Source organism: Pelophylax lessonae, assembly GCF_965119305.1.
Source record: "Pelophylax lessonae genome assembly, chromosome: 8".
NCBI lineage: Eukaryota > Metazoa > Chordata > Amphibia > Anura > Ranidae > Pelophylax > Pelophylax lessonae.
The window spans coordinates 63,553,072-63,574,109 of NC_138775.1; the positions used below are offsets into that span (position 1 = coordinate 63,553,072).

The 21,038-nt window shown below is 41.8% G+C and overlaps 1 protein-coding gene across 1 annotated transcript in view; it reads left to right on the forward strand.

The window, feature by feature from the left end:
* TASOR (transcription activation suppressor) overlaps positions 1 to 21,038 on the forward strand; it is a 123,550-nt gene that overhangs the window by 53,535 nt on the left and 48,977 nt on the right. Inside the window, exons 12-16 of the mRNA XM_082265035.1 lie at positions 48 to 120; positions 202 to 276; positions 1,853 to 2,491; positions 7,640 to 8,166; positions 14,623 to 14,746. Coding sequence (XP_082121161.1) covers positions 48 to 120; positions 202 to 276; positions 1,853 to 2,491; positions 7,640 to 8,166; positions 14,623 to 14,746 — 1,438 coding nt within the window. The remainder of the gene's footprint in view (positions 1 to 47; positions 121 to 201; positions 277 to 1,852; positions 2,492 to 7,639; positions 8,167 to 14,622; positions 14,747 to 21,038) is intronic.

The window sequence follows — 21,038 nt, forward strand, 5'->3', positions numbered from 1 at the left end:
ATTTGTGATTTGAAGATTTTGTAATGTAGATTGGTTCTTCTTCCTAGGCTTTGGTTAAACCACTGCCAGACAGAGGATTCCTATTCTTCTATTTCCCAACGCCCATGGGATCTGTGTACGGTAAGCGTACTAACTTTCTTTTCTTTTTTTATTGTAACATTTTTAAAGTTAAAAGTTTACTAAAAAAAAATGCCATTTCAGGTTCTCAGATTAAAAAACCTTACCCCCTGCACGCTCTCTTCATCTATAAGCAGTCCAGAGAGACCTTACTGTCTGGTAAGTGTGAAATTATTATTTTTTCTATATATAAGGTTTAGTTTACCATACAAAATGAAGTTTCCATTACAAAGTAGCATAGAAGAATTGTATATTCACACATTGTGCGGTGACAGACCTTTTACCAGTGGGGTACCTCAGGGATCTGTACTGGGACCAATTTTGTTTAATATCTTAAGTGATATTGCAAAAGGCCTCAATGGTAAGGTTTGTCTTTTTGCTGATGACACAAAGATATGTAACAGGGTTGATGTTCCTGGAGGGAAACGCCAAATGGAAAGGATTAAGGAAAACTAGAAGAATGGTCAGAACTCTGGCAACTGAAATTTAATGTGGATAAGTGCAAGATAATGCACCTGGGGCGTAAAAACCCAAGGGCAGAATATAGAATATTTGACACAGTCCTGACCTCAGTATCTGAGGAAAGGGATTTAGGAGTAATTATTTCAGAAGACTTAAAGGTGGGAAGACAATGTAATAGAGCAGCACGAAATGCCAGCAGAATGCTTGGATGTATAGGGAGAGGTATAAGCAGTAGAAAGAGAGAAGTGCTTATGCCGCTGTACAGAACACTGGTGAGACCTCACTTGGAGTATTGTGCGCAGTACTGGAGGCCATATCTCCAGAAGGATATAGCTACTCTAGAGAGAGATCAGAAAAGAGCTACTAAACTAGTACATGGATTGCTGGAAAAAACTTACCAGGAAAGGTTAAAAAACCTTAACATGTATAGCTTGGAAGAAAGAAGAGACAGAGGGGATATGATAGAAACTTTTAAATACATAAAGGGAATCAACTCGGTAAAGGAGGAGAGCATATTTAAAAGAAGAAAAACTACCACAAGAGCACACAGTTTTAAATTAGAGGGGCAAAGGTTTAAAAGTAATATGAGGAAGTATTACTTTACTGAGAGAGTAGTGGATGCATGGAATAACCTTCCTGCAGAAGTGGTAGCTGCAAATACAGTGAAGGAGTTTAAGCATGCATGGGATAGGCATAAGGCTATCCTTCATACAAGATAGGGCCAGGGACTATTCATAGGATTCAGATATATTGGGCAGACTAGATGGGCCAAATGGTTCTTATCTGCCGACACATTCTATGTTTCTATGTTTACTGCATTGTAAAATGCTTGTCACCGCAGGGAAACACAGAAACCAATTGTTCCCTGTGTCCCATTCAGACTTCAACGAAGCACTGAAATGAAGACATGCTGCATTTCATGGCGTTATATACATTATATAATTGCATGGCGTTGCTGTACAGTGACGTGAATGAAGTGTGTTGTGTACGTGTCGAGTAAAGTTTGTCCAAAAAAAGAGCCGTGCAGTGCGTTGAATCGGGCACCACAGGACCTTATGATAAGCAGCTGGGGGGCCCTCTCGAGCCATGTTATGAAGCAGATCCTGCTCTGCATCCTATTTTGGCTGTGACCTTGATTGGCTGGGATATGATCACTGACTGCTGATCCCTTGGTCATATATGGAACAAATGGCTCCTGTTTTTCTTTTTATTAGGCTAGTCTAATGGAAGTTTACCTGCACTTAACAGGTTTTATATTCTTCTTTTAATTCAGCATCACGTTTCAAAGTCCGACCTACTTTCACAGAAAGCAATGAAATTATGCCTGAGTTCTTGACCTTTCTTGGCGCTTTACACTATGCCATAAATAAGGCTCATTCAGACACTTCTGACAACTTCAACATTGTTGTGGAGAAACATGTGCACTTGTATTTGAAAAGACGAGAAGAAGGATCTTACAAACACAAAGATTTTAAGCTTCGAAACTATGAACAGAGTTGCGATGATAAGAAAACCTTGTTTGTAGCACCAAGAGAGAAGAGTGGGATACTTCGAGTTGTTGAGAGCTATCTAAAAGGATCAGATGCGTATACATTGCTAGTAAAGCGTGCAAAGGAACTGATCACGGAGAATAGACGGGTTCAGCAGTTCAGTCCCATCTCGGACTATGAACCCATGGAGGAGGATCATGATAATGGAACAAGCAGTCGAGCGACTGGGCGTGAAATTCTTCCTGATAATTCATTTTATGATCCAGACAAAGTGAATTCCTTGTTAAACTTAATTCAGACTAGGAAAAAGGGTAATTTGGAGACAGATGACGCTGCAAACACTGGTGTGAAAAGAAAGCTGGAAACCAGTCCAGGGGCACAATGGAAACATCCAAAATATGAAGACTACATGCATCAGAACAGTAAGTTTTTTTTTTTAGCAATGTTTTCAGTACCAATTGTTGGTGTAACAATGGATACACAATGCCAGCTTTAGCCAATGTACTTGCCATAGATTACTGAAAGTGATCAGCTACCCAATGTGAGATGAGACGGTAGGACCGTAGAAAATGGTCACTATTGAAATAAGCAAAGGATCACCCTAAAGGGATTTATTTAGGCCAGTTCGGCATGGTTTGAAGAAGGTCACATCAGGATCCTCTACTGGAATAGTAAGTAGCCTGTTAGGTGGGACAATGCCACATCCACAGTAGGATGAGGCCAAATCTGCACAAAATCCACAAATATAAGGCTAATGAGCATTAAGGGGGGATTAAGCTGCTTGTCTGAAAATTTCAGTTTCCATCTGGTAAAGCAGGTGCAAAGGGAAAGTCTTTGAGGCCTTTAGGTTTTTTTAAATCACCCAAGGCTAAAAACTGGCCGTTAGATGCAACAGGGCACTCCTCTAGTTTGAGCAAGCACACTCCTGTAATAAGATAAAATTGTCTCTTTTGGAAAGAGTAAGGAAGAGTTAAAACCTTTTTGGGGTTTTTTGGGTCATCTGTCCCTCCGCTTCCTGCTTCATAGCAACCATGGAACTAAAGGAAAATGCCTTTACCCCAAAGTGTGGGAAATCCTTGGCAATCACCAGGTCACCAGAACTGGTGTCTACAGTTGATGATTTTCCCTAAATTCCTTCCCTGTGACTATTCACAATTTTGAGTTTTTCTTTCACTTGTGATTTCAGGCACCAGGATAGATAAGGAGGTTCTCATTAACAGGGACACAGTCAGCCATAACCTGTAAGAGGTTCTAATCCCTCTCCACTCCCCTCTTCTCTTTGTCTGAATTCATACTTTTTATTCTTGAGTAATAGCCATAGACTGTGACTCCTCGAGGGCGAGCCCATCAAAAGCTGGAGTGAACATAATCAGTCAGGCTCTGTGGCCAGTGGCTTAGAATTTTTGTTCAAACATTCATACGGAAAATCAGAAAAATCAATAGAAAATTCTTGCCATCATTGAGTCAACTAATTTTGTTCAAAAGCACTTACATTTCACCCAGACCTGCTATTTGAATGGAATTCCATATGTTTTAACCACTTTACCACCGGAGGATTTTGCTGTCTTCCGTCCAGGCCACTTTTTGCGATTCGGCGCTGTGCGACTTCAACTGACAATTGCGCGGTCGTGCGAGGCCGTACCCAAACGAAATTTACGTCATTTTTTTTCCCACAAACAGAGCTTTCTTTTGGTGGTATTTGATCACCTGTGCGATTTTTACTTTTTGCGCTATAAACAAAAAAATAGCGTTTATTTTGAAAAAATAACAATATTTTTAACATTTTTTTATATGAAATTCCCCCCAAAAAAGATGTAAAAAACAATTTTTTTAAAAATTTTCGGCTAATTTGTTTTCTGCTACCTATGTTTGGTAAAAAAAATCGCAATAAGCGTATTTTGATTGGTTTGCGCAAAAGTTATTGCGTTTACTAACAAAGGGAAAGATTTCTGTCATTTTTGGTGTTTTTTTTTAACGCGTAATGGCGGCGATCTGCGATTTTTTTTTTTTTTGCGGGACTGCGACATTGCGGCGGACAGATCGGACCCTTGACTGACATTTTTGACACTTTTGGGGGTACCAGTGACATTACTGCAGTAATCAGTGCTATATATATGCACTGTTACTGTAAAAATGACACTGGCAGGGAAGGGGTTAATTTTATTGGAGGGGTTAGGAGGGGTTAATGTATGCCTGGTGCTTACTGACGTGTAGGGGGGGAGGTGACTGAGTGAGTCATGGACAGATCGGATGTCCAGCTATGCTGAACACTCCAATCTGTCACTCCCTGTCACTATGGAGATCCGCCCGCTGTGTTTACACACAGCGGGCGGATCTCCAGACTCGATCCCCGACGATCGGGTAAGAGCAGCGGCGATCGCCGCTGCTCCTCCCCTGGCCCGACTCCCGCTGTGAATGAAAACAGCGGGAGCGAGCCTCCGGCGGCGCGCAAGCGCCGCCCAGAAGGCGGAGTGTCTGACGACGTAGTACTACGTCGTCAGACGATAAAGAGCCACTCTGCCGCAGTAATATTACTGTGAGCAGTCGTAAAGTGGTTAAACAGGTTTCATTAACAATATGTATGATTTTTCCCGAAATAGCCACATTCACAGATGGCATTTTGTTTGAAAAAAAATGCTATACTTGGAATTTTCACACCAATATAGTTGAAAAGCAACAATTTCAAGCAATTGTGAACTGTTTTTTAATCTTGGGGAAAAAAAATTTCATAGAGCCGCCCTAAACCTCTTCTTTTTGGGTCCCTCACTGGCGCTCTTGGCGCCTCCTCCTCTTGGTTTGCCACTATAGGAAGACTCTTCCTATCGTGGCACACCTGCAGGCTCGATTCTGTGCAGAACCCCTCTGCCTGCATCTATAGACTTGGTCCCACTACTCCGTCACATGATATGGCTTCCACTGCTCTCAGCCAAGCCTGTGAGTAAGGAGAAGGGAGAGAGCTGCCATGGACGGGAACAACGCTGGATGGAGTCATGGCTTAGGTAAGTATTTTAGGGGGCATACTGCTACCTAAACATTTTTTTTTACCTATAGGTAAGCCTATATTAATACATGTGCACCGTTTAGGAGATATTTACTGTACATGCAGACAGTTATTTCACCGACGCATGCAATCTGAAGGAACAGACACCCATTTATACCTTCATGTGCAAATACTTAACCTCAATCTGCAAATATATAAAAAATGCTTAGGGTGCATATAGTGCGCGACAAACATTTGCTGAAATGTCCTGGGAAACAGTCTTTACTCAAACCGTAAAATAAAGTCATTCAGTGCTCCAAATAGAGTGTACCTAATCAATTTATTCCTTAAGCACCTCCAGTTCACCTCAAATCGTGCACACACCCCAGTGTGAATCAACTTTATACATCATAATGGGATGCTGATTGTTACATTAACCACTTAAGCCCCAGCCCTATTTCGGACACGTTTTGTTTACAAGTTAAAATCATTTTTTTTCCTAGAAAACTACTTAAAACCCCCAAACATTATATATATTTTTTAGCAAAGACTCTGGAGAATAAAATGTCGGTCATTACAATATTTTTTGTCACACGGTATTTGCCCAGCGGTCTTTAAAACACCATTTTTTGGGAAAAATTACGAGAAAACACATTCCACTGCATTTAAAAAATACTAAACAGTAAAGTTAGCCAATTCTGTTTGTATATTGTGAAAGATGATGTCACGCCGAATAAATAGATACCCGACATGTTACGGTTTAAAATTGCGCACACCCGTGAAATGGCGACAAACTACGGTCAATAGAAATCTCAATAGGCGACGCTTTAAATTTTTTTAACGGTTACCAGTTTAGAGTTACAGAGTAGCTTTTTTTTAAATTATTGCTCACGCTCTGGCGATCGCGGCGATACCTCACATGTGTGGTTTGAACAGTGATTTCATCATTCGTGGCTCGACTTCCGTGTACGTTTTTTTTTTTCGTGCGGTGACGGGGGCGGCTAAAATTTTTTTTTTTTTTTTTTCCTATTTTATTTTATTTTATTTTTTTTACTTTATTACAGGTTTAAAAAAAAAAAAAATCTGATCACTTTTATTGCTGTCACAAGCAATGTAAACATCCCTTGTGACACCAATATGCAGTGACAGGTACTCTTTATGGAGGGATTGGGGGTCTAAAAGACCCTAGACCCCTCCACTACACTTCCATCTATGCAAAACGCCGAAAACGTCCTTTTTGCATACAGACGTTTTTTTAAATCTGCCGCCTTTTGCAGCATAGAAACCCGGAAGTGACGTCATGAACGCCGCCTCCGGTTTACGTCATCGGAGACCCGATCTTCCGGCTTAGATTGGGACTCCATGCAGCCGGCGGACGTGTCGGCTGGGTGCTCGGGGCTCCCGGTGGGATGGGAGCCCCGAGCAAAGTCGCGGGGGGCGTCCCCTCCCGCTTACCCGGGTAACGATAGAGCGGCTCCCGAGCTGCATCAGTTGTGAACGACGGAAAGCCGACCGTCGGCTGTAAACCTTGGTACCGGGCATGGTGCCTCTAGCTAGTTTGCCGCAAAGTTTGCCGACGTAGCCCTACGTCACTTTGCGGTAAGTGGTTAAGCAAGCTGTTAGCAGTCTTTCAACAAACTTAAAGTAGTGCTGAAGCCTGCTAGTATCTTTTTTTAAGCAGGGCTTGACAAAACCCATGTCGCAATGGCGACTGGAAATGGCATCCTGGCGCCTGAGATACACCGCAGCAGTGATCTTTCCTTTCTCCACAATAGTTGCTTCTTCTTGAAGTGGGTGCTGCAAGTTCTTATCCAGTTTTTTCACCTAATTTACCCCTAATGTTGATGACATTGATGTGAAAGTTAATGGCACAGCTTAATTAAGGATTTTTATTGAAAAGTGCCCTATTTCTCCTAGTTTTCAAACACAGCTAAAGCCTGTGTGATACAGGCCTTTACAATAAGCTGCTATCTCAGCACCTAGGGTGAAATGCCTGCAAATTGTTTGGTCTATAAGCCTTGGTTCACGGTTCACATCGCATGTGATTCGGAGCGCACTGCGCTCCGGGTGTCATTAACTTTGTATTGACACACCCAGCGATTCGCATATGGCAGTGTTAACTGCCTGCGATATGAATGCGATGCGGGAACCCGCAGTAGATTCGCAGGGTTCCCACATCGCTTATGTGTGAACCGAGCCTAAAAGTGCGCCCAGAGCTGCTTCTGTGCTCATGCCATTACTGCACCCTCCTCCACAGGAACATGACATCATTGTGCCCAAGCTCTGCTCAAGATTTCAGCAAATCTTTGTTGCATAGTATATGCACACTCACATTTGCATATGTTGGTATAATTGACACATTTAGAGCATGGTCTATTGGGATCAGACCGGCTTTCTATTACTGTTATAAGCCTCTGACAAAGTGGATGCGAAGAGGCTGCAGAGGATTAGCAGTGCAGGGATGAAAAAATGTGAAATTTATTAACAATTTTTATACTTGGTTTATACTGTCTACCATGTACCGTGGTTCAGTTTTCTGTGACCTGTGTGCGAATGCTTTGGAATAACTAGGCATTTTCCTTTCTCAAAGGTCACGATCCAGAGGAGTCTGCACATTCTTTAATATCTGCTCTTGGTGGACAGGATACAGATCTGAGACAGGAGGAGAATGAAGAGGAAATGGCATCAGAGCAGCTGTTGGCTGATGCAGAATATTGTAAGGGATTGTTTGAAAAACTTTCCAGTTCTGGCCTATTGGACCCAAAGAATTTGTTGCCTGTTCAAAATGCAGTCAGTGTTGAGACTTCAAACTTGGACTTTGTGGGATTAGCTTGTGATGCCCCTTCTGGTCTGGAACCTATTGGAACTACCCCAGACATTGGTACACATTATATTGAAAACACTTATGTGGAATCCCAAAGTGGGAATGTTCCAGCGATCATTGCAGCACCTGCTGCTCCCATTGTAGCACCTGCTGCTCCCATTCCAGCACCTGCTGCTCCTGTTGCAGTACCTGCTGTTCCCATTGTAGTACCTACTGCTCCCATTGCAGACATTTCCCAGGTACAGAACATGGATGATGGGAGTGATCCTCTGCCAGTGGAGGAGATGATTCAGGTTAGTAAAGTTTAGTGTTACTTTACATTTTTGTTTTGTTGCTGAAAACTGGTACGGTGCATATAGAGAAGAATCACCCCTCTTTAACATAATCACAACTTGAACTAGAAACTGTTTTTGTTTTATCCAGCTGTATTTATAACATCCAAATGAAAGATACATAACATAAAAAAGCCTTATGTCAGTATTTTGTTGAACCACCTTTTTGCTTTAATTACAGCCTTTAGTCTGTTGGGATTTGTCTCCACTAACTTTGCACATCTAGACTTTGCAATGTTTGCCCACTCTTCTTTGTAGAACCGATCAGTTAAATTTGATGGTGACCATTTGTGGACAGCAGTCTTCAAGTCATTCCACAGATTTTCAATGTGGTTCAAGTCTGGGCTCTTGACTAGGCCATGCAAGGACATTTTTTTTCTCCTTCAACCACTGTGGTAATTTTGGCTTTGAAAACTTTCTGGCAGAGGGCAGCAGATTTTTCTAGAGAATTTGATGGTATTTTGCCCCAATCCATTGTTCCTTCTATCCTGACAGTTGCTCCAGTGCCTGTTGCAGAGAAACACCCTCATAACAGGATATTATCACCTCCATGCCGTAGGGATGGAGTTATTTTGGATGGTGAGCTGTATTGGATTTACGTCAGACATGTCATTTGGTGTTGATACCAAATCAATTTTTGGCCTCATGCACACTGAATGTTAAGGCTGGCCATACACTATACAATTTTCTTGTTCAACTTTCCTTTAGATTTACCAAAACCATATAATATGAGGTCAAACCTAAACACTTTCAATTTGTATGCAATCAGGCAGGCCCTTGCACTACATAGTTGAAGGTAAATCTAAAGGAAATTGAATAGGAAAATTGTATAGTGTATGGCCAGCCTAAGTCAGTAGTTTTAGCTGTAGAATGCCACGTTAAAGTGAGTTTTGCTGTGTTTTTTTTTTCTTTTTTTTTTTGCATTAGCAATTTTAGTGAAACTTTAACCCAGGCCTCGACAAAACCCGGGCGCCAGGTCGCATTTGCGACTAGAATTAGCGACCTGGCGCCTGGGGTGCCCTGCAGAAGGTGTCCTGTCATTTTTGCACGGACTTCCGCGCACGGAGTGCACGGACTTCCGGGCCGTCCGAAAATTGAGGCCCCGGCTTTTCGGCCTACTTGAGATGAGAGGCTTCCAATGGGGAACTGGCGCCCTCTTGTGGTGGCCGGGAGTAATGACTGTTGTAATTACTGTTTCCACTGCCTGTTTGTTCACAATGCCATCTCCCTGTCCAGTTAGTTACCTTTGACAGGGAGTGTGGTTATTTATTATTAATTTAATTTATTTTTTAAATGTAAAAACTAAATAATAATTTTTTCTTTTTTTTTTAATTATTAAAAAAATAAAAGAAAAAATATATATTTTTTTCCTATTATTATTATTATTATTATTATTATTATTATTACTATTAAAAAAAATTATAATAATATTATATATATATATATATATATATATATATATAAATTTTTTTTTTTCCTCATCGCTATGCCACAGCCGAAGGCCCCTTTCACACGGGCTGTCTGATCAGGTCCGCCTGTCAGTTTTTCAGGCAGACCTGATCGGACCCTTCATTCTCCTCTATGGAGCAGTAATCTGCCGCCATCTGATCCTGTCCGCCAAAAGCAGACGGATGGTGGTTCTATTTTCTATCCACCCCGTGGATCGGATCAGATGGCATCGGATGGAAAGAGACAGACAGTCTGTTTTCATCCAATTGCGCTAGAGGAGAGTGGGGTTCTAGTCGTTTTTATGTGTAAATTTAGTATCCGTTTTATTAAATAAAGCTTGGTTGTTAGTTTAAAAGAAAAAAACAGGCTCCTAACTTTTTTAGCTGGCTCCTAGATTTCAGGAAAATTTGTCAAGCCCTGCTTTAACCCCACAAACGCTTATGACTTTACTTGAACCAAATAGCCGTGTTTTTTTAGTGTTTTTCAAACCCACTATATCTGGGGGGGGGGGGGGGGGGGTTTCCCAGGGTTTCCCAGCCAGAAAATGCTGATGTGATGCATGGACACATAGTATAACATGCCGGGGAGTTTACTGGCTGCAGAAAAAAATCGCCTAATGCCAAAAACAGCAGCTGTAAAATGTCCAGTGTGCACGAGGCCGAATAGTCTCCTCTCACCATAACTCCCGTTTTCTATGTAGCCTCAGAATCTTCAAGGTGTTTTTGACAAAGCTCAGTCATGACTGCGCGTGGCATGACTTTCTTGAGGAGTGTCTTTTTTTCTTGCAACCCTCCCATGCAAGCCACATTTATGGAGAATTTGTGATAATGTTGTCACATGCACATAATGACAACTCTGTCATAAATTCTTGCAACTTCTTCTGAGTTGTGGTAGGCCTCTGGGTAGCCTCTCTGGCCAGTTTCCTCCTGGCTTTTATCCAGTTTGGAGCAGCATCTTAACCCGGGGAGGGTCTGCTTTGTACCAAATACCTTCCACTTCTTAACCCTTTGGGACCAGCTCCTTCTGGCCCCTTAAGGGTTTTCAGATGCCGGGGGAGGCGGGATCTATGTTCATGTAACATTTGGCACAGCTCGTTTTGCACTGTTGCGTGTAAATATGTGGCCGCTTGGCGCCAAGACCCACCCACCAAGAAGCCACATATATGCGTGATGTTGGCACCAACAGGTTAAGACCTCACTGTGCTTCTAGGCAGTGATAAAGCCTTTGACATTTTTCTAGCCATCTATTGTGCCTGTCTTCAACTTTATCCTGGAGATCCTGGTGACGTGCCTTGCCACCCATAGCTGATTGTTTGCGTCAAATACCAGGGACTGAAATGCTCCAGGAAAGCTCTTTTGATGCTGAACTAATGAAAATGACCACAGCTGTTCAGTTGGCTTTGTGTGCCATTGAAAAGGTGATTAGTGACACCTGATTGAGTTTGCAAGTCATTTTTAGGAGGGGGTAATCCTTTTTACAATTAATATATATATATATATATATATATATTTTTATGTTGGTGTATCTTTTACTTGGATGTAAATACAGCTTATTTTAGGCTGCAAAGCCGCAATATGTGATTTAAACAGCTTAAAAAATAGCAGTGCTGCGTCCAGGGTCATGATTGCTTCTGTTTTGCACTGTAGACATTAATATAAATATTTACTAACTGACATATCAGTCTGGATATCACACCACTTCCTCAAACTCAAACTCCATCTATCGAAAACCAAGCTCATATTTCCTCCACCACATGCCCCTTCCACTGACTTCATAGACTGAGGATGGTCTATGTTGACAGCTTTACCCCAGTTGCCTGCATACGTAGATGTGCCTGCTTTTAATTAACCATGTCAGTTGCTAAATATTAAACCTTCATTAAATGTAATCATATTGCTACACTTGGAGGCGCCTCTCTTCTCTTTAATACTCTGTAGCTCCTGATGGATTTTGCTTCTAATCCCCTTGTGAAGGCCCCATTTGTGGATGGACATTTTATGGTTACGCAGCATATCACATTGCTATAATCTCTTTATATGGACTATAAACTGAGGGATTTATAAAAAAATGGTTGTGGAAGAAACAAAGTTTCCATTATTTCCTATGGAGAAATTTGCTTTGATATGAGTGCTTTGGATTACAAGCATGTTTCCGGAACAAATTCTGCTCACAATCCATGCTTTTACTAAAAACTTACAAAGTCATCCACAAATCTTCCCTACATCACCAACCTTGTCTCAAAATACCAACCAAATTCTTTCTCCCCAAGACCACCAGCACTGTAGCTCCCTTGTTACCTTCTCTTATGCCTGCTTCCAGGACTTTTCCCAAGCCTCTCCCATCCACTGGAATTCCCTTTATCCTGCCTCCATCTAACTGTAATTTTATCTTTTTACCTTTTGTATCACTTGACCCTTACTTTTAGAATAAAAGCTCGGAGTAGGGCCATCTGATTCCTCCTGTATGGAATTGTACTGTTAAGCGCTGCACAAACTGTTGGTCAAATCTAAATTGAACAAGCTGAAGCTAGAGGCTACCAAGCACAGCTGCACCAGATTTTACACTCCCAAGTTTTAGTAAATCAACCCCATAGTGTAACCAGCAGTACTGCAGGTTAGGAATAGTGGCTTAGGTTTACATGCGCGCCCTAATAAGGTCATGCATTCATTGTGCGGTGCATGTGCAGAACAAAATCTGCCTTCAGTTATTTAGAATTGGCCGAAGTCATTCTGTGCATACGCCACCTCTACATGAATGACTCATTCAGGACTGACGTAAACATTAGTAGTGCATAATCAGCAGTGGCGCTGTCTGCGCCTTGTTTAGGTGTTCAGCACTGAGCAGCGGCAGAGGTCCGTAGGGTCCATGTATGCTGTATAAATGTTCACACAAACATTACATGTGTAAAGTGTATGTACAAATTTTTAAGTAGGATTTGCTGCCTGCCAGCAAGAGCCTGTGTAAATACTGTATATGAGGCCTGAAGCCGGAGGTTTTTTCTTTTTAACTCCATCTGAAGGCTAATCACAAAGTTTATTTATGGCCGTACATGTTATTTAATGAACACATATATCATAGCTAAAATCATTAGCATCCTTTTCCATCTTTAGAATGTTACAATAGATCATCATAGACTTAGTGCCCGTTCACATACGAGCGACGCTACTTCGCACCGCGACCTCCGAGGTCGCGGTGCGAGCAGCGCGCCGCGACCTCGGAGCGGCCGCCACGGACTTCATAACATTGAAGTCTATGGCGGTCGCCTCCTGGTCGCCCCAAAGAAGCTCCGGACCCTTTTTCTAAGTCGGAGCGACTTGTCGCTCCTATTAGAACGGGTCCGCAGCTTCCCTATGGGAGGCGACCTGTGAGGCGACCAGGTCGCCTCACAGATCGCCTTAGTGTGAACGGGGGCATACTCTTGAAGGAATAGGCCTTAATGAAACAAATAAAAATAAATAAAAATCAAGGCACTTAAAGAGGTTGTAAACCGAGAAAAAAAATTTTTCTCTTCTTTACATCCTGAAAGAGAAACCCATAATGAGCTAGTATGCATCGCATAGTAGCTCATTATGAAATACTTACCTTAGAACGAGCCCCCGCCGTGCCGTCCGCTTACCTGTATGACGGGCGACATGTATAGTCGCCCGTCTTCCGGGATCGCGGCATCCGGCCATCTGATTGGCCGGAGCCGCGGTGACGTCACTCCCGCGCACGCGCGCGGGAGCCGACGGTCACGGCACGGGGCTCTGAAGGAACGGCACGATCTGCCGTTCCTTCAGAGCGCATGCGCCAGTGACGTCACTGGCTGCATTAAAGGTAAATATCTCCTAAACGGTGCATGTTTAGGAGATATTTACAGTACCTATAGGTAAGCCTTAATATAGGCTTACCTATAGGTACAACTTCCTGAGGAGGGTTTACTTCCTCTTTAAAGTAGCATTCTGATTAAAATGCACAATACCACCAGCCAGACTTGCCTTGGTTTAAAATGTTTAATATAACCTTGGTAATCCAAATTAATCTTAACTTGTCACATACTACAATGTAATATTTGACATGGATCTTACTTTTTAGAATCGTCTTCGTAATGTCTGTAAAACAGTGGCCTATACAATATTTTCATAATCTTTCCATTGCTGACAGTTAACCAATACTTGGTTTTATGTCAGAGGTTAGATTACTGTAAAATCCTCTTATCAGGTCTACCCAGAAGTGATGCTAACATGTTTACAAATGTAGAGTGCTGCCAAGGTCCTTAGTGCCGGTTCACACTGGGGCGACCTGTGAGGCGACCTGGTCGCCGCAGGTCGCCTCCCATAGGGAAGCTGCGGACCCGTTCTAATAGGAGCGACACAAGTCGCTCCGACCTAGAAAAAGGGTCTGGAGCTTCTTTGGGGCGACCAGGAGGCGACCGCCATAGACTTCAATGTTATGAAGTCCGTGGCGGCCGCTCCGAGGTCGCGGCACGCTGCTCGCACCGCGATCTCGGAGGTCGCCCCTGCAAGTAGCGTCGCGGTAATGTGAACCGGCGCTTAGACAGCAACAATTCATAGCTACATTTTTATTTGTGTTTGATAACAAATGAAACAATTCTTAGCATCCAATTCAGTAGTTTGATTATTCATTAACTTCTGTGTTAAATGTTAAGGTTTTAAGAGGTGCTTTTATGTTACATTTCAGTATGTATAAAGCCTATTTATGTTAAATTCACGATAATTTAGTTCTTATAAATCCATTTTATTGGGGGGGGGGGGGGGGGGGATAACCATGTCTGAGTGCATCCCTTTTGAAAGCAATGAGTATTGCAATACCTGAGAGGCTCAGAGGTCTTCTGATTTTGTGTGCAATGCATGAAATCAGGCAGTTGAAAGGCAGCTGCTTTCAGGCTTCAGGTTTGTTCTGACCCCTTAGCACTCCAGCTAAATTGCTGTTCATAAGATCAAATATGACTTACCTTTTTCTGCCCAGGGGCCATATTCAGGATATGCCAGTCCTTGTCCCAGCACACCTACTGAAGAAATCTACGATCAGCAAAACTCTAATTCAAGCAATGTGGAGACTGAAATGAACTGGAAATTAATTCCAATTACAGGTAATGTTAACCTGCTCTTTTTCAAGTATTCAGGTTTACATGAAGTAATGAGTGTCATAGGAGTTGACACCAAGTTATTTTATCTAGAACCTTTGAGTTAAGTGCACCTGGTAGGCAAGGAAAGAAACCTGCAACCTACCAGATTTGTTGCTGAAGTTGCATTTTTTTTGAAAAACAGATTTTGTTGGTTGTCAAGAATAATGCACTTTGCAATTTTCCCTGTCAGGCTGGGTTCACACTATTGCAATGTTAGACATCGCATGTGATTTGCACTGCATTGCGATGTCTGTGCAATGCAAATTCAGCCATACAAACTGGCTGAATTTGCATCGCATTCAGTCAAAAATGGTGCAGGACCCTTTTGTTAGTACACACTATATCAGGTTGCATGGGTGTGAACACCCATGCGATCCGATTCCTGCACCATTTGGCAGTTCGCACTGCAATCTGATCTGGGGGTGTCATTAACTTTGTTTTGACACCCACAGCGGTTCACATAGGGCAGTGTGAACTGCCTGCCAGAAACATGCAAAGCGGGAACCTGCACTGGAATCTGCATCGCAATAATGTGAACCCAGCCTCAAAGTCTGAAGAAAATGCTGATGGGGGATCTAGTTATAAGGATGTCTTGAGTTTCTGAATCATGTTGCAGCTTATCGCTCTTTAGGTGTACAGATGTGTTCTAAACACCACCAAAGCCCTATCTGGCTGCCTCAAGCAGGTTTGGGGAGTTTTTATTTAACATGCCTGTAAACAGGGCCTTATACAACTGCTAGCTGATGTGTGACGCTGCCATGGTCAAAGGTGAATTATCAGTGTTGCAGAGGAGTACGCTTGTCTGAACATACTCCCTACACACACTTTAAGTCGTTAGACAAACCTTGCAGGTAGCATAATTTGTGCTTCACTTCTTTGTTTTGGTAGATTCACATTGTAGTAGTAAAGTGCAAAAATTTCCTTTTTGTGTTTCACTTGACTGTTGATGCCTTGATTTCAGATACTTACTGGTGATTAGCAACATACATGGCTCAGCAAAACTATGACTGATTTGTACATGTATAGCTTATGTGTATTAAAACCTAATGGGAGACATGTTAAATTTCAGGGGTGTATATTAAAACTTTATCGTCAAAAGTATTGGGACACCTGCTTTTACACGTATAAAAGGGTGGGGGCACTGATAAAGTGAAGTGTATTAAATAAAATATTGAATGCACCAACGGTGTGTGAGGAGTAATACAAATGTGATAAGGCTCTTTCACACGGCCGCTCCGCTTGTCCGCAAATCATCCTATTTTTTTGCGGATGATTTGCGGACATAATGTAAGTCAATGGCACTGCGGATGTCAGCGGAATACCATCCGCTGACATCCGATTTTCTTTCAGTTCTGTTCCGTTTTTTGGAACGGAACAGAACCCTATTTTTTCATCCGTTCAAAAAATGGAAAGGAAGGAAAATCGGATGTCAGCGGTGTCATCCGCTGACATCCGCAATGCCATAGACTTACATTATGTCCGCATATCATCCGCAAACGGATGGGATGATATGCGGACACACGGAGCGGATGACACAAATTTCATCCGCTCCGTGAAAAAAAAAGTCCCGCAGCGGAGCTTTCACACGGAGCGGCCGTGTGAAAGAAGCCATATACACGGTCCAATTATTCACTCAAGTGCTCATGGAATAAAACTAGATATAAAATACAGAATAATCACAATAAATAATCACATTAAATAATTATGTGCAGTTTTAAAACAATTCTGGATGTGCAGTGCTTTTCCAGGCAAAGATGAACCATATGGTTTAAATGTCCTGGTATGGTGAGGTGACTGTGCTATATAAAGTGTTTGGTATACAAAATGAAAATAAAAAATCACAATAAAAAAATCAATAAAAGACAAATATTCAAAATAAGGTACCAAGTGCAATTTTCTGGTTAGAATTATATGATGGACTAATTACCAGTGCAGGTGAAAAGGTTATCAACGCTAGTGACACATGTGTTAATATATTTATGCATATGGGTGACCTATGCAGTGGATCAATAACACAGTAAGTTACTTTCTAGCGTGCAAAGTGTCACTCCAGTGACATAACAGTCCATATGGCGATGTTTCAAAAGTGGATAAAAATATCCAGGTGTTCCAACGTGTGATCCTTGTGGGCTAGGTGACAATATTTAAATGCTCACCAGAGGTAAGTGGGTCACACAGACCCTGCGGGCTTTAAATATAAGGGTATGGCCACTCCTTCTCCTCTTCCCTTAATGGGCTTATATGGATCAAACACTTGGAAATTCCTTAGGGCTTCAGGGGATTATATCATCACTTAATTTCTCCAATAGAGGGTCTCTGGATCAGTATCTCCAATGTGGGGTCTCTGGATCAGTATCTCCAATGTGGGGTCTCTGGATCAGTATCTCAGTGATGGAGATATAGGATACAGGAAGCCAGATATAGTGTAACACCGTTTTATTTTAATAAAAGAAAAACAAGGTAAAAGATGTGTGCTTACAATAGGTGGTGCTCTCCTGGCACAGATAAAAAGGCTCGATAATTCTTTATAAAAGCCGTTAGGTCTGTCAGCCGACAGAATGGCTTCACAATGACAGGTAGCGTGGCAGCGGTCGGCGTGCGTTCAACCGTGCGTTCCCCCGTCGACGGGATGTGACGTTGTGGTTTCAGAAAGTAGGGCTTAGACCACAATGCATTTCGCAATCAAATGTGCGTCATCAGGAAGTCTAAGCCGGTTCGAATCAGTGTGAGTATTCTAGAGCTACATGTGATCTCATTGGTCGAGGGGCTATGCATAGACCCAATCGTAAGCTAATATGGTGTTAACTCATTCTTAACTGGGACAGCGGGCCGCAATGTTTAATAAACGGTGCATATTGGAATTTATTCTGGATGACTCAAATTAGGCCGTTTCAAATTAATAAAAGTGAATATACTTTTAAAATGGATCGGCTTTCAACTAGCAGATCAAGCCCTCTTGTGTACACAAGTGCCTTCTTATCAGTACATATCGGGCTTGTGCTACATCAATATGATTATAAAATTAATCACAATAAAGTCTTAATAATATAAAAATATATCTAACAAATAAGATTATCATATTTAATAGGATTTAAATGATTCTTGTATATAAAATACTAGTGGAATACTTCAATGTATTATGGTGGGTGGCACCATCTAGAGGTGATTGATATAGCATGTATACAGCAGTAAAGAAGGTGCTGGTATATCAGTGAGAATACTGCTTACTTGTACTATATCAGCAGAAACAGGATTAAATATGCTATGATAAAGAAAGGGGATGTATATAGCATTAAGTAAAATTAAAATAAAAAAATATATATCACAGTGTGGCTCGGGGTTACCGCTTTTGGCACTGAAATTTAACCCCGAGCCACACTTGGGAATACCGCAAGGAAGGTTAAAATCCAAGGGCAGGAGATAAACTGTCATGAGTGTTTAAAGACCACCCTAAACTAAGTGCCTTCACACCTCTTCCACTTGTTTACCTGCTTTTACACGCATATGAACTTTAATGTTCGATTTTGCGTTGGCCCACCCTTTGCAGCTATAGCAGCTTCAGCTCTTGTGGGAAGTCTGTCCACAAGGTTTAGGAGTGTGTCTATGGGAATGTTTCTTTATAAACCTTGCTTTGTGCACTGATCCAAATCATTTGATGGAGGGGGGATTAGGGTGTGAAGTTGTTTTTCAGGGGTTGGGTGTGGCACCGTAGTTCCAGTGAAGGGAACAATTAAGTAGTTAGCATACCAAGATATTTTGGACAATTTTATGCTTCCAACTTTGTGGGAACAGTTTGTGGATGGCCCCTTTCTGTTCCAGCATCATTGCACAAAGCAAGGTCTATGAAGACCTGGGTGAGCGAGTTTGGGGTGATGGAACTTGACTGGCCTGCACAGAGTTATGACCTCAACCCAAAAAACACCTTTGGGATAAATCCAACCAGAGACTGCGAGCCAGGCCTTCTAGTCCAACATCAGTGTCTGACCTCACAAATGCGCCTCTGGAAGAAAGGTGAAGCATTCCAAAAGACCCACTCCTAAACCTTGTGGACAGCCTTCCCAGAAGAGTTGAAGCTGTTATAGCTGCAAAGGGTGGGCCAACTCAATACAGTATTGAGCACTACAGACTTAGACTGGTGGGATGCCATTAAAAGCTCATGTGCATGTAAAGGCAGGCGTCCCAATACTTTTGACAAAGCGTACAGCTGTGGCCAAAAGTTTTGAGAATGACACAAATATTTTATATTAAAAAAATAAAAAAAGAAATTCGAGTAACCCAGGAAAGCCTCTTGAATCTTTTGCAGTTCATGGACCAAAAAGCACCCGGGTCAGGTAACAGCTTGCAGCTTACATTTTGCTTGTTGGAAATAGGGGTTGATTTACTAAAACTGGAGAGTGCAAAATCTGGTACAGCTGTGCATCAAATCCAATTAGCTTCCTTTTTTTTTTTTTTTTTTTTTTGTCAAAGCTGAAGTTAGAAGCTGAGTGACTACCATGCAAAACTGCACCAGATTTTGCACACTCCAGTTATAGTAAATCAACCCCATAGTGTATTCATCCTTTCCGTTTTAGGCTGAAGGTTCATTACACAAATTTAAAAATTGGCTGGTTCAGCAAGGACTGGCCTGCTTGACTTCTTTCAAAGGGACATGCTGGAAAATGTTTTAAATCGCAGGCCGCAGCCGTCAGTCAGTGTTTACACAGAGGTGGGTCCCGCTGTCAGAATAGTGTCCTGGGGGGGGGGGGGGGGGGTGGATGGCTAGGAATTCCTCAATCTACCTTGTTTGTTTTGGTGGAGGAATTTTCTTTTCAATGAATGAAAAAAAATGAGTGTATTAAATAGTCCACTTTATAGCCACAATAGTCAAATCATACAATGCTGCGAGAGGGTACTGAAGGTATTGGGTCAGTAATATATTTTCTTCTAAAGTACAGGCTTCTAAAAATTTGCTACGCCAAGTGTTTAGGATTGTATTTTTACAACCAGACACAGAGCATGTGATATTGTTACTGATCTGATTTTCATAAGCATCATCCGTCTGCAGACCCATAAATGATCCTAAACGTCACTGTCATTACACATTGCATGAAATTGTCATTTTTGGGGCATTTACATTTAGAAATATGCATATAAATATCTGGTTGCTAAAGTGTTTTGGTTCTTAAGAATTCGACTGTTTGTCATACTTACGAATATCAAGACAGTAGATGGGAGTGCTAAATGTTTTATAGGTAAAGCCGGCTTTGATTGGATCAAAATGTGTCCAGTTCAGCAGGAACCAGCCGAAATTCGATCCATGTATGGACAAACTGGTTGTATAGAATTTGATCTGCCAATTGACTTCTGTACAACCAGCCTGTCTGTTTTTTTCCCCCCAAAGGATCAGTTTCGCTGGTTATAGCCAGCAACACTGATCAATGTGTTCTGACAGCTGTAAACTTTCCCTGCTGTCAAAACACAATAGCATAGCAGGAGTGGTTCCTCTTTTTACCTCGAATGTGTGGATAGGGGAACCAGGTAATTTTTTTTTTTTTTTTTAAAAGCCTCTTGCACACAATACTCCTGTTTGAGCATCTACTTTTTCCAGACTTTTTTGTGCTTATTTGCGTGCAATGAGTCCTAAATTACTGACCAAAAATGCAGATTTTTCTATTTTGTTCTTACTGAAGAATGCACAGCGTTTGTTTACGCGCCTGTGTGCACAGGCACATTACAATTAATGGGCTGTATTTTAGCTCCGAAAAAAAAGCTGCACTTAAGCTTTTTCAAGCTGTGAGATGCTCAAACAGGAGTATCGTGTGCAAGAAGCCTTAAACGAAAAAACAAAGAATGTATGGTCAGCGGTACTATTAACTGTTTACTAAAAATATAAAGAGCTCAAATCTCAGTCTAAAGTTATGCATACAGCTGAATGAGTTGGACGAGTCACTCTTTTGCGCACAGCTTCATACAAGTTTTTTTTTTTTTTTTTTTTTATTGAGAGGGTATACTCCCTCTCTCTGCTATAGGTAATAAGTTTTTTTTTTTTTCTGCCTCTGCTATAGGTAATCAGTTTTTTTTTCTGCCTAGTCAGGAGAAAGGACCTAGTTCCTTGCTGGGATCTCTGGTCCTGGCAAATTTTTTCCTTTAGGTTTTCTCTCCTGGTTTTTCCTGTGAGATCTACAATCCACTGCCGGACTGGGCCGACGGGCTGGATAATCATGGTCACCACAGTCTGCTGAGCGCATGCAGACCTCGCAAGGTCGCATACGATCGG